Raw genomic sequence first — 14,060 nt, 5'->3', positions numbered from 1 at the left:
TCTATCAGAAAGTACACTCAAAGTACAGTATTATTCTTAAAGTTTCTAACTGAATAAATGAGAATAAAACTGCCAGAAATAGATGCTAAGAAAGATAACATTTAGCAAGACTAATTTCAAAGATGATCAAGTTTAGTTATGCTAAATCTGAGATAAAGACAGTAAACTCAGAAGTTTCTCTAGTAAGCATCCAGAAATCAGATTAGAAATCAAGACTATGTATACATAGATGTCAAAGTTACAATAGTTTCACAAAACACATATGAAATGTGTTATAATATTATTGATGTGATGAAACCCTCCTATTATTTATAATTATAACCAGTAGGCAAAACTTAATGATATTTACTGGAGAAGGAAATGGCAACACATTCCAGTATTCTTTCTTGGGAAATCCCAGGAACAGAGGAGCCTGGTGGGCTACAGTCCATGGAGGTCACAAAAAGTCAAACAATGACCGAGCACACACAGAGCACAGAAAGATGAACCATCTTCTCTGAGGGAATTTAGACTAATCTAACTGTTTTCCATCAGCCCCACTCCTTTACATAAAAGTTCTTCAGCATAATGTATTGTCTTGTAACACTGTATTTCCTGGGTATAAAAAATTACTCTTTCAGTTCAGTTCAGTCGCTCAGTCAGTCTTGTCTGACTCTTTGAGACCCCATGGACTCCAGGATGCCAGGCCTCCCTGTCCATCACCAGCTCCCGGAGTTCACCCAAACCCACGTCCATCGAGTCGGTGATGCCATCCAGCCATCTCATCCTCTGTCGTCCCCTTCTCCTCCTGCCCCTAATCCCTCCCAGCATCAGACTCTTTTCCAATGAGTCAACTCTTCGCATGAGGTGGCCAAAGTACTGGAGTTTCAGCTTTAGCATCATTCCTTCCAAAGAACACCCAGGAGTGATCTCCTTTAAAATGGACTGGTTGGATCTCCTTGTAGTCCATGGGACTCTGCCAAAGTCTGTCAAAACATCTTTACCACCGTAAAAGTCACATTACAAAGACATTTAACATGCATAAAATTTAAATCTACCAGGGTTTTAAATGAGAATTCAAAAATAAACAAAACCCACAAAACTTCATTTTGATACTGGGCTTGATGATATACAGATTAACCATTTGTTTTATGATCAAACTTCCCTGTCTTCTACCTTTGAAGAGTTGCAAACTCTCCTTGTATTTACCATACCCAACTCAAACGTTCTCTTTCTCAACTTTAAGCTTTAGAAAAAAATCTCAAATTTTAACATCACATAGTAGTTGCTCAATAATCCAAACTAAATAACCATCTGAGTAGAGAACTGTATTTCTAAATGCAGTGACAGGAGAGATGTGAAACAGCTAATGGGAATGGTTTCATTAAGGAAAAAGCTCTCCACCACATTTGCGCTTATGCCACAGCTCCGGCACTGTCAACAGTGGATCCCATAAGCCAGTACTGCTTGGCCACAACTATGTGTCTCTGCACTTTAACCTCAATCACTGAGATCTCAACCTATCCACAGCGAAGAAACTTTCAAATTCAGTTAAACAGTTATTTAAAGTAGGCTTCCAAGCAGTCCCCTCATATCACAATGATAGATAATGTATTTGTAATTATAAACAGCTATTTTCTCAGTCATTAAAACGTAAGAACTTAATTCTGCTACAAGAGATATCTAGAGTCTCTCTGAAACCAGTAGGTCTAACCAGTTCATTCACATGGAAAATACAGTCCCTCCTCATGGATGTCTCTTAATACATGTAGTGTTTATTCAGCTAGGCTTTCTTTTATCCTCCTTCCACTCAGGACTAAACTATACAAAAAATTCCGTGTGACAATAAACAAACCTCAGGGTAAAGAACTGAAAGCTACGATGTCCAACACATTCTCTGTTCTAGGGAACTTGCACTTCTTTATTGGGGGGACCCTGATCCTTGTGAAAACCTTCCTCTCCACCTTACTTAATATACCCCATTTGTTATTCTTTCCTTTTCAAATCACAGCATTTCTGGTCACTGTTAAGGTTACAGAAGTTTCAAAACTCCATAAAAACTTCCCACACAGCCCATCTCCTCACTCCAGTAATTTGCCCAATTTCTTTTTCTTTTACCTCACTTGCATGTCTATACAACATCATGAGTCTGCATCTTGATTGTGTATTTAAACTTGGTTACTGGGCTTCCCTGGTGGCTCAGCTGGTAAAGAATCTGCCTGCAATGCAGGAGACCTGGGTTCGATCCCTGGGTTGAGGAAATCCCCTGGAGAAAGGAAAGGCTGCCCATTCAAGTATTCTGGCCTGGAGAATTCCATGGACTGCACAGTCCATGGGGTCACTAAGAGTTGGCCATGACTGAGTGACTTTCACTTCACTTCACTTCATTCCATTCTTACTTATAGATCAAAATTATCTTTCTTCAACTTAATTTATAATTTCAAAACTAAATGAAACTAAATGACTCCAGGTTAACAGTTTCGTATCTTTGTGTATAAATTTGATATGCTCATACATCTCCTTGGGAATTTAGTTTAATCGAAATTTCTGATTCAGTAGACCTCAGACACACAGGCCAAGTTTTAGGGTGAAGGTATCATTCTGTACAGTACTGGGATGGAGGATAAATGATTCTGTGCATTTGTCAAAACCCACAAAACTATACATCACAGAGTAAATGTAACATATACAAGTTTAAAACAGAAACCCATGTAATTGAGGATGAAATGTAAACTGATAACTCTAACTTTATTACAAATTTATGACATAACCACACTGAAGGGGATGAAAGTGAAGGTTGCTCAGTTGTGTCAGACTCTGCAATCCCATGGACTATACAGTCTACAGAATTCTCCAGGCCAGAATCCTGGAGGGGGTAGCCTTTCTCTTCTCCAGGGGATCTTTCCAACCCAGGGATCGAATCCAGGTCTCCCGCATTGCAGTTGAATTCTTTACCAGCTGAGCCACACGGAAAGCCCACTGAAGGGGATAAACAAGAGCAAAGCTAACTTGAATAAAAAGTTTGGAAAACAGTGCTCTGACTTGAAACCGTAAGGCTATATACAATAGGAACCATACACAAGCTATTGTATTTTGCCTGGTAAATTTGCTTCTTCTGGGGGTATGGCCTAAAAACACTATTCAGTACTTCATTCGTATACTAAGGTTGGAATGTATGCATGGTGGATGGTAGACAGTGGGAGCAAGGTTTTTACTACAGATGGAAGTTACAAAGGTACAAGAAAGGAGGGTTAGGATGAATCCTGTGTCTAGGATCAGAGTTGGAGACAACAGTCCTAATTCATGTTTATCTTACTATGCACACAGATGGACAGATATAGAAGCAACTATAAACACACATGGTTTAACATATATAAACATACATGGATTGGTATAACCTAGCTCTGTCTGCTCTGTCTACTGAGAGGGCCTAGAAGCAGTGACACCTGAGAAGCAACTCAGCACCCAAATCGTGGTTTCTAACATCCTCTTCTCCAACAATAAGGAACCAGGGCTCTTTGGGGAAATGGCTGATTCTAGGACAAAAGAATGGGAGGGTATAAAATGAATACAGAAGACAACTTGAAAGCATTCCCAAAGGGCAAGGCTAAAACAATTTGAGCAGTAAAATACTTACTGGATTATAATTCAAAGTATAAAATATACATGTCCATGGTTATTTAAGTGGATAATGGAATTAATGAGGGAGAAATTACTTCTTTATAGAAGAATTCCATTTAATATTAGGTAGATAGTAGATACTCCCTCCTTGGTAGCTTAGACGGTAAAGAATCTGCCTGCAATGTGGGAGACCTGGGTTCGATCCCTGGGTTGTTGGGAAGATCCCCTGATAAGGGCATGGCAACCCACTGCAGTATTCTTGCCTGGAGAATCCCAGGAACACAGGAGCCTGGTGAGCTACTCCTATTGGGTCGCACAGAGTTAGATGCGACTAAGCACAGCAGATACTCCCTTCCAGGAGAAGGCAGAACTTAATTCTCACCCACCCGACCAATTACCACATCCCTTGAGAGTGGGCTACACATAGTGACTTACTTCCAAAGAATATAGAATGGAAAGGGAAAAACAGTAAATTTATAGTGAAGAAACCTGGCAAACACTATCTTGGCCAAGGGATAAAGGTTAATTAACATCATCAGTAACAACAAGTGGATATTATGCTCCCGATATAATGTGATGAGCAGAGCATTTCATCTCCACTGACACTCTCTCTAAAAACTGATAACCCTATTTTAACCTTTAAACCTAATAAAAAAATCAGGGAAATTCAAATTGGGGAACATTCTACAGGATACCTGGCCAGTAGTTCTCAAGACTGATAGAAAAAATTAAGGAAGGACTTAGAAACTTTCACAGATGAGAGAACATTGGGGAAAGTTAACAACTAAATGCAACATGGTATCCTGGATTTAATCTGGAATAAGAAGGCGGCATTAATTGAAAAACCAATAAAATCCAACTAAAGTCCAGAATTCAGTTAATAGTTGCTGGGTTTTGTTTTGTTTTTAAGACTTTAAAGTGGCTATAAATCTGGTTTCCCCTTCTGGAGAGTGGGAATCACAGTACTGTATACATTACAGGAGTTTTGGAAGGATGAGTTAGGATAAACTCATGTAATGCACTATGTACATACACCATGGCTCAGTCAGAGTAAGAGCTCAATAATTATCAGCTGCCATCATTATTGCTTCTAGAGAAATGAAATGTACCCTGCTTCTTGCTTGCATGGCTTATGACACAGCTATCTGGGGGTTCTGAGAAAACAGGACGCATGTGTAATAACATCAACAATAACAAGTAACAAAGGTGGTAAATGACCCCATGCAAACAGCTTCATATATAATACATACAAACTTAATATAAATACAAATCACCAGGGAATCTTATTAAAAGGAAATTCTGATTCAGTAGGTCTGGGATGGGACCCAAGGTTGAACATTATACTGCATCATTAATCAGTTAGGCTAAACAGGTTTGAGACAGTTACTGCTGCCCGTTTGAGAACCTCTTTTTGGTGTATTTGTCTATAGTAGAAGTCCTTGTTGATGCCATGGTTCTTGACCCATAGACTAGGAACATAGCATACTTATTTCAAAATGATGCACGTTAATGAAAAAGCATATAACTTATAAGGAAATAAAATAACACTTTAAAAAAAAAAAACAAAAAAACAAGCTCCCAGGTGATGTTAATGCTGCTAGACCAAGAACCACAACTGGAACTACAACATTTTTACTTCTGTAATGTTTTAAACTTTTTCATAAAAAATGTAAAAAAAAGTTTTCTCCAACAATTTTTTATATCGTCACCACAAATACTCATATTTTTCAACAGAGAACTGTACCAACTATAACCCACAGGTCACTAATATCTTAAATAAGCAATGACATAAGCAGAATAAAAAAGGGGCAACTACACGTCAGTATTTGCTCCTACATTATCTCACACCAATGAGAATAAAAGTAACATCACTAAAAATCAAATCACACACAATTCTCTTATCTTTGCCAATTAAAAATTAGTCTAAATACATTAAAGTGATATAGATTAAGCACAACCTTAGAAGTTCTGTCAATTCGGTGAAGAGAGAGAAACACATTACCAAAGCTCCTAACAGTTTGAATTTTCAAAGCCTACGAAATGACCTGAGGTGATCTGAGATTCAGCAGCGTGTGTTAACAACTAATGCAACATGGTACCCTAGATATCCCTCATACCAGACACATGAGGGGAAAAAAACTAGTAGGAAAAGATGGAAAAAAAAAAGTACATACTGAATCAAGCAATAGGGATTAACAAAAAAGAGAGAGAGAGACGTCAAAGAGTCATACTTTCCTACAATTAATGTTGTTGTTGTTTAGTTGCTAAGTCATGTCCGATTCTTTTGTGACCCCGTGGACTGCAGCCCGGCCAGACTCCTCTGTCCATGCGATTTCCCAGGCAAGAATTCTGGAGTGGGTTGCCATTTCCTCCTCTAGGGGATCTTCCTGACCCAAGAATCGAACCAGTGTCTCCTGCATTGGCAGGTGGATTCTTTACCACCGAGCCACTAGAGAAGCCCAATTAATGACGTCATAGTTAATTTCAAAAATCGGTTTAACGCAAGGATTGCAAACCATTCTGGCTTTGTGATTGCACATTTTCCTGTCTTCCTTAAAATGCTTCTTTGGCACAAACTTTTGAAATTTAAGAATAAACATCCTTTTTTAAAAAACACTGAGATAACTTCAAAGTAAGCTTAGGAAACACGATTTTATTGCCTTTAAAAATTATTCAAATTCATTTATAAAAACTTATTTTGATGGCAACAAATCTTTCTGGTATGTGTATACATAAAAGCAACGCTTACAAAAATGGCATCCCATAGAAGTCTTTAATAAGACACTAACAGATAGTTGGTGAGATATGTGGCCTTGTGTTCAAATTAACTTTGACTTGGTGTTCTTTAAATTTAACAGGTCATTTAGACTAACCTGGCTTTTTTCTCAAAGCCTCTAAAAAGTCTTTGAGAGATTCTGAATTTCTAAAACTGAGATTTTCACTTAAAATATTTCCATTGATCATATTTCCTACTGAGGAAACACTTTTAAAAGTTGAGATCCAAAGATTCTTGAAGCATAAAACAATGACAATATTTTGAATAAGCCAAGGAAATTTAATTGTAACAGAGTTCCTCTAATGTAAAGTGTACACACATATACATTTAAAACGTATTTATAAGTGTATTAAGTCAAACACTGTGAATGGTATAAAAAGGTACACTACATCAAGGTAAAGAATTCTTGGACTTCCCTGGTGGTCCAATGGTTAAGAATCCACCTGCAAATGCAGGGGACGCGGGTTCCATCCCTGGTCACGGAAGATTCCACATGCTGAGGGGCAACTAAACCTGTGCACCAGCTACCGAGCCCACACACCACAGCCACTGAAGCCTGCACGTCCTAGAGCCCATACTCCACAACAAGAGAAGCCAACACAACGGGAAGCCTGCACACAGCATGAAAGAGCAGCCTCCACTCACAACTAGAGAAAGCCTGCACACAGCACCAAAGACCCAGTGCAGCCAAAGATAACAAATAAATACAATTAAAAAAGAAAAGAATTCTTTTAGAACCAGCTCAACATTACATAGCTATAACGTAGTTATAGTTATCAGCTCTGGATCAATTCTAGTAGTTAAGACCATCATAACACACCACCAAAATTTCCTTCACTCTAATAATTTTTCATGAGCATACTATATAAAGTGATTAAAATAAATCCTCAAATTTACATGAACAACTTTACATTATTGAAAATCTAATCTGTAGGCAAGCAGAGAAATTCTTCTGAGTATTAAACATTTATCAATCATCCAAAAATCAGCAAAATGTAACTATGTATTTCTGGTCTTTACCCACAAATCTATCTGTGGAGCAAATCATCATTATAGGTAACCTTAAGATAAAAAGTGTCTAAATTTCATTCTAAATAACAAATCCACATAGCTGAGAACTGATGCTTTGAAATCTTTCAATAGTTATCTTCAGAAAGCTTAACTTCAGTTATACAACAAACTTTGCCCTAACTTGAAACTGAGGTACAGGTGCATCCTGACCCACATTTCTTCGTAAATAAGCTTCAAAACTGTCAGTTATAACATAGCCAAACAGACATTCTCCTGTGTATTCTTCTTCCTTTCTGTCAATGGTTACAGAAAGGTTTTCACATGAAAAGAAGCAAACACTTTTGAGTAGAAAGTTAATTATACCAACTAAAAATGCCAAACAACTTCTTGCTTAATTCTACTTCATTTCATAAATTTCAACAAAGGAAAAGAGGAACTCTGAAGCAAAAATACATGTAAAAACTTCTAGCCAATAACAATCAAATTGTATAACATATATTGATTTTAAAAGCAAAAATATTCCCCCTTCATCATTTTATATTAATATTCATAGTTATGGTAACTTCTGTTTTTTGCAAGAAACTCCCTGCATCTATATAGTTCACTTCATCACTCTTAACTAGGCACAATCTCCCTCCTCTGTACTGCCTTGTTATGAAAACTTTTGGTGTGGGGGCCCTGAGGCTTAGTAACAACAGTAAAGCAAAGCAAAGCAAAGTGACATAACAGCATAACAGCAGTAAGGAAGAAAATGAAAGGAAAACATAGGCAGGTCTCCCTTCTACTGATAAACACCACGGTAGTTTGTTGCAACAACTAGATAACTTGACAGCCATAATTCTCAGAAGTACATAAAACATATATGGTAGAAATAATGACTCAGAATAAATTAGAGAATATACTTTGCGATTATTTAAAATGAGTATGCACTGCAAAAATTCCTTTAGGTAAATCTGACTTTACAGGGTTTAACTTTTGTCATCTCTACAATATCAAATTTTATTCACTACTCCCCCTTTACTTTACATACAACGGCAAAATACACAGAATTATTGGAAGAGGCAAGGGTTCAGTATGTGTTAAGTATGTGTTCTCTCTACATACTCAACTAGAAAATTTACTCTCAAGAGTCTTATTTCCTATTTCACGGGTAGTTAGGCTCCTGTGTTTCCTCTAGATACTTCTACCTATTAACCATTTCATTGTTCACTAATGAATAAGAGAATGTGGACAATGTGACTCTCCTATTCACTTACTACAGTCAATTCACCTGTAGAGATTTGAATCAAAGCTGAAATTCAAAGGTTTTCTACTTTAACCCCTCAACTCTGGTCCTTCCAGTTACACTACATTGTTAAATACTTTGTATATTAAGTAGCAGAATGATACTTCAACATTATTCCATTCGACTCTTATTTTACAGTTCAGAAATCATTCAGAGAACTTAAGTTAGCACAGAGACAGTGTCAACTCAGGGTGTGTTAACTCCTAAGACCAATACTTGTCCTACTAAATAATTCTGCTTTCCATAACTGCTCCATTTTTTCTATGATGTTCCTGTTATTCAAACAATCTGCCTTTCAAACTGATAAAGTACACCCAGCATAACCAGAAAACCTCAAGCCTCAGGTCAAATACATATACCACTGCTTTATTTTCTACCCAACATTTTTCTGAAGCCCTCTTAACTGCCAAGGGTTTCCTGTTCCTTGTCCTTCACATTTCTCCATTACGGTAATTAATGTTTCAGTTATGTACTATTCTATGTTATAAAAAATGTGATGCTAATTTGGAGTGCTCTTTATATCAGGAAATATTTTAAGACCTTTAAATACAGCATCTCACTTAATCGTCAACTTCAAATAAGATAAATAATACTATAATGCCTATTAAGTACAAAACCCAAAGCTTCAGAGAGGGTTAAAAAATCTGCCATAATTCACAAAGCTAATAAGTACAACTGGGTAAATAATCAGGCAGTCTGACCCCAATATCCATATTCTTGATCTCCCTATATGATAAGTCTATATAACTACATGGATTGTATTATAAATATAGCCAGTAACTTAAAATTTGGGCGCTACAGAAGAATTTTAAAGGTTTTTGCATTTCTTACACATTAAAATACCTTAAGGTTGCTTACTCTGATAAATCCTATCTTCTTTGCAAAGACATGGCCCAAATAAGAATTCTTAACTCATTCATATATAATTAAAACTCAAATTTGAAAAACCAATGGGGGGGGGGGGGGGGCTGCAGCAACACTTTAACAAATATACAGGACAGAAATGTTCAAAACAACCTTTGCAGTGATAGGAATGTCTTCTATTCTGGTCTCTCCATCTCAGTAGCCACTAGCCATGTGTGACTCTTCAGCACTTGAAATGTGTTTAATGCGACTGAGTACTGAATTTTGAAACATTTTGTAATTTTTAAATAGCCACATATGGGTACTGACTATTACACTGGACAGCACACATATAGAAGACAAAATGCCAGAAAAAAATAAGTAAAGAAATTCTTATTCCTTTTATTTGGAAAATGCAGATAACAGCCAAATCAATTTAAATGTCTTCTTTTACTTGCTCTAGTTTCAATTATTAAACCAAATAATATAAACCTTCAAAGAGATTTAAGTATCCCAATTTTTCTACACCTAAATTTTCCTTTGTGTATCTCAATGGAAAAAATAGTTAAAATCTGTATTTTCAACAAAGCATCATTTATTAGAAACTTTTTTACTGTGTGGAAAGTTAAGAGTGAATCTGATCTGAAAACTCTGCCACCTATTAGAAAAGCTAAAAATTACAGTCACATAAGTTTTAAATTGTTGTCATAATAAATACTTGGTAATAACATGCTTACCTTGATTCTCCACTACTGTTTCTAACACTTTCTTCATCACTGTGTCCATTCATTGTAAATATCAAGAAGTTTTAAAATAAAATATAAATCTTCCCAGTTTAAAAGATGAGTATAAATACTGACTCCTCTTTGAATATTAAAAATTCACAGATGAATTTTCTTCAACATTCACAGGTTTCCTAGGACTCTTTTTGACTCACCTAAAAAAAAAAAAAAAAAAATTCAGTGAGAAGAAAATTGCCTGTAGAGAAAAACACTGAAGAAGTCTATTTAGAATTTATACTAATCTACCTAAACCAATTAGATTAGATGTGGCAAGGAATGGGTAGGGATCTTTTTCTCAAAATACCTAGGCTTCTATTAACTACATTCTTGACTACTTATTAGAATAGAGCACACCACTGCTTATTTTTGACAGAAGAAATGAAAACGCTTGTGGAGTGACAGAACTTTCAGACCAACTGCAACTGTGTATGTACAGTATACACCACACATTATGGCCAAATAACTAAAGCAGAGTGGTAGTACCTAACATCTACCTAAGTTCCAAATATAGAAAAACGGAGTCTTAATAGATACTTGGTCAAACAAATAAATGAGGGGCGGGGGGAGGGGGGAGGAAGGTTACTGTTAATCCAGCACTAATTCCTATCACCAAGGGCTTCATACACTAGAGTGAGGAAGTTTTGAAAATGCTCACATAAGAACAGGATAGTAAAAAGTGTATCACATAATCTGTGCCAAAAAAAAAAAAAAGTACATATCAAAATAAACGTGTTCTTTCACATTTACCGGTAAACTAAATAGCAGAGTTTTGTTTCAATAATACAGTATGTATCCAGTTCGGACGTGCAGAGATTCTACTGGAGGGGGAAAAAAAGGTATAGGATAAACACTGTGTTTTTTTTTTTTTTTTAAGTAAAAGGGTACGGGGCAGAAATCGCAGACTAAAGAGCCAACATTTCCACCTTTCAAAATACCAGCACAACACTGGAGAGTCACCTACAAGCCAACGACGAATAAACAAAGGAGATCTCTGGCAGGGGAGGGAGAGGAAGAAGCGGGGGGAAGGAGACGTCAGATCCTTCCCCAGCCAGAAAGTACCGACCGAGACGGGCGACTGAGAGCAGAGCTGCCCCTCCGACATGAGCACACAAAACTGACTCCTACGATTATTTCCATTCCGCAAGAAAAAAAAAAAAAAAAGAGGGGGAAACAGGCTGCTGCCAACTCGATTACCGCAAACTCTGCATTGAGATCGCGGTTTTTCGTTCCCCAGGGACTAGAGTCCCGTCGACTTTGCAGCAAACTGTTAAACCCCCTCCCCCCTTAAAAAAATTATTTCACGCAACACTCGTTCCTCACGTTAAAGATGAAGGCCACCGGGCCAGAGAGCTTCCCTATTAAAACGATCAGGTCTTAAAAAAAAAAAAAATCTGGGCACTCTAGCAAACTGCCTCTCTTTCCCGAAAGTCTCTCTTCGCTGAGGAAAAACAAAAGTTCACTTTTCCTTCTTTCCTTTTCACCTTTCACGTTTGCCCCCCTCAAAATGGCTTTTCTCTGGTACTTTCTAACTTCCTTTTTCCTCCCCGTCTTCCTTTTTGCGCGGTCGAGTCCTCATGCCGAGACCCTCCACGCTCCGTGAGGCTCCCGGGCGCCCGCGGCCCCCGCCGGCCCTCCACACGGCGCGACGCCGCCGCTTCCCCTCATCCCGTCGCCCTCGCCGCGGCGCCCGTCCTCCGCCCCGGCCTCTCCACGGCCGCTTTCCTCCGGCTAAGTTTTCCAAGCGGGACTCGAGCGGAGCCTGGAAACCTCCCTCCCTGCGCTTTCCGCCGCCGCTCGGCTCCCTTCAGCCTGCGCCGCCCACCCCCCGACCCCGGGGCGCAACCCCAACCCCCCCCCACTCCTCACGCCAGTCCCGGGGTCTCCCCCTTCCCGCCTCAAACTTCCCACACTCCCGGCCCGCGTCCTCCCGGGCGCGCTCGGGCCGGGTCCCCTCCCCCCGCCGGGCCCGCTCCCCACGTGCCGGGAAGGAGCCCCGGGGGTGGCGGCCGGACCCACGCCCCGGCCAGCCGCGCCGCTCATGCCTCGCGGCCCGGCCGGCCCCACGCCGACGGAGGCCGGGGCTCGACCGCCAGCTGCACGTCCGCCCGGCCGGCCGGCCCGGAGGATGCGCGCTCGGTGGCGCCGGCCTGCGCTCGCCGCTCACACGCCCCCTGCGCGCCCGGCCCGCTCCGCCGGCCCTCGCAGGCGCCCCCCGGGCCTGTGCCCACGGTGTCCCGGCCCGCTGGGCCGCCGCCGCCCGGGCACCCCCGCCCCCTCCTCGCCCCGGCCCTCGGCCGGGCCAGCTCCCGTCCCTCCCTCCCTGCCACATCCCGACCCGCCCGCCGCCCCCTTTCTTACCGGCAGGGCGTGCAGGCTTGGCGGGGCGGAAGAAGCCGACTGGAGAGGCGGCCTCCCCGGCGCCCGGGCCCCGCGGTCGGCGTCCTCGGGGCTCCGGGGCGTGTGTGGGTTGTGGAGGGGTGCGGCGGTAAAGCAGCAGTCCGCGAGGAAGGGGAGAGGGGGAAGGGGAAGGACGCGGAGGGGAAGGGAAAGCCCCGGCGGCCGGCTCCGACGCGCCGCGATCCCCCTGCAGAGCGGCTCCAACAATCAATTCATTATCGAAGCACCGAACAACTGCGAGGGCCAGCGAAAGCGACAAGTAAGCAGCGACCGTCTTCCCCGCGGCCACGCGCGCGCGCCCACTCCTGCCGCTTATCGGCTCCCGGCCGCCGCCATGACGCCGAGAGAGCGAGCGCAACCGTCTCCGTCGTAGCCGCCGCCGCCTCCGCCACCGAGGTCGCCGTCGCCTCCGCCTCCCCGCGACGTAAGAGACTCTGCTCACTCCCCTTCCCCACCGGGCGCGAGGCGGGCGGGCGGGCGGGCGGGCGGGCGGGCACGCGCACGCCAAACTCTACCGGCTGGCTGGCGCGTGCGCGCGCGCGGAGGTAGGCGGGGCTACGTCCTGGAGCCGGGGGTGGGGGTGGAACGGGGTGGGGGGAGGGGGGGGAGGCTTAGGAAGAAGCCGATTGGTTCTGTAACTGGGGCGGAGGGCGCGCGCGATGTGCTGGGAGCGCGCACGCCGGCCGCGCAGAGGCTGCCGGACTCTAGCGACCGCGGTGGGCCGCTGATCCTGGGTTTGGGGCTGCCTATCTCAGCGGTCCCGGAGTTGAAGTCCGGGAAGTGGGAGCTGCAGTCCCGCTACTCGCGGGTATGGACGCTCCTATCACTCCGGGCGGTTGCGTGAGGACGTCTGGAAACAAGAGGCCGAGAAAGAACTAGGGAAACCTGGTGGGGGTGAGGGGGGGAGGTGGGCAGATGCTGAAGACGGAGCGGGCTTGGCGGAGTCGCGGGGGCTGGGGCAGGCGTGGGGTCTGATCGCCCGGGCCTCAGCCGGCCGCCGGTTCTGAGCGCCCGCCCTAAGGGGCGGAGGTGGGGGCGCTGCGTCACACGAGGCAGCCTGGGAACCCAACTGTTGGGCAACTGTGGTCTCCCGCCGCTCCCTAGGCTTAGTTGCCCTGAGACAAAGGCTGCCTCGGGGGCAGGGGTGGAGGGGAAACCAGGCACCTGAGAAGGCTGAGGGAAACAGACCGAGTTGTCCACCCCCTGTGACCCTTCCGGAATCATTCGTAGTATAGCCTATATGCCTTACTCAGGAAAAAAACTTCCAGGTCTCTGGAGGGCGGGGTACTGGAGGGTGCGCCGCCGAATCACTACATTAAAAAAAAAAAAAAAATGCAACGAGAGACGTTGGCAACTGTCTCAGGTT

The 14,060-nt window shown here is 42.7% G+C and overlaps 1 protein-coding gene across 4 annotated transcripts in view; it reads right to left on the bottom strand.

Moving 5' to 3' along the window:
• Positions 1-13,141, bottom strand: part of CHD1 (chromodomain helicase DNA binding protein 1) — a 74,678-nt gene extending 61,537 nt beyond the window's left edge. Inside the window, exons 1-2 of one of the 4 annotated variants that reach the window (XM_027545535.1) lie at positions 12,656-13,141; positions 10,253-10,452 (exon numbers count right to left, since the gene is read on the bottom strand). In XM_027545535.1, the coding sequence (XP_027401336.1) occupies positions 10,253-10,305 (53 nt within the window). In that variant the 5' untranslated portion in view covers positions 10,306-10,452; positions 12,656-13,141. Of the gene's footprint in view, positions 1-10,252; positions 10,453-11,044; positions 11,143-12,655 lie in introns of those variants that run through there. The other 3 variants (XM_027545532.1, XM_027545536.1, XM_027545533.1) reach the window with 3 other exon arrangements.
• Positions 13,142-14,060: the final 919 nt, after the last annotated feature.

Source organism: Bos indicus x Bos taurus, chromosome 7 (genome assembly GCF_003369695.1).
Source record: "Bos indicus x Bos taurus breed Angus x Brahman F1 hybrid chromosome 7, Bos_hybrid_MaternalHap_v2.0, whole genome shotgun sequence".
In the NCBI taxonomy this organism is placed as follows: domain Eukaryota; kingdom Metazoa; phylum Chordata; class Mammalia; order Artiodactyla; family Bovidae; genus Bos; species Bos indicus x Bos taurus.
Note: the sequence above shows the minus strand (reverse complement) of the source record. Positions and strands in the feature narration are given on the sequence as shown.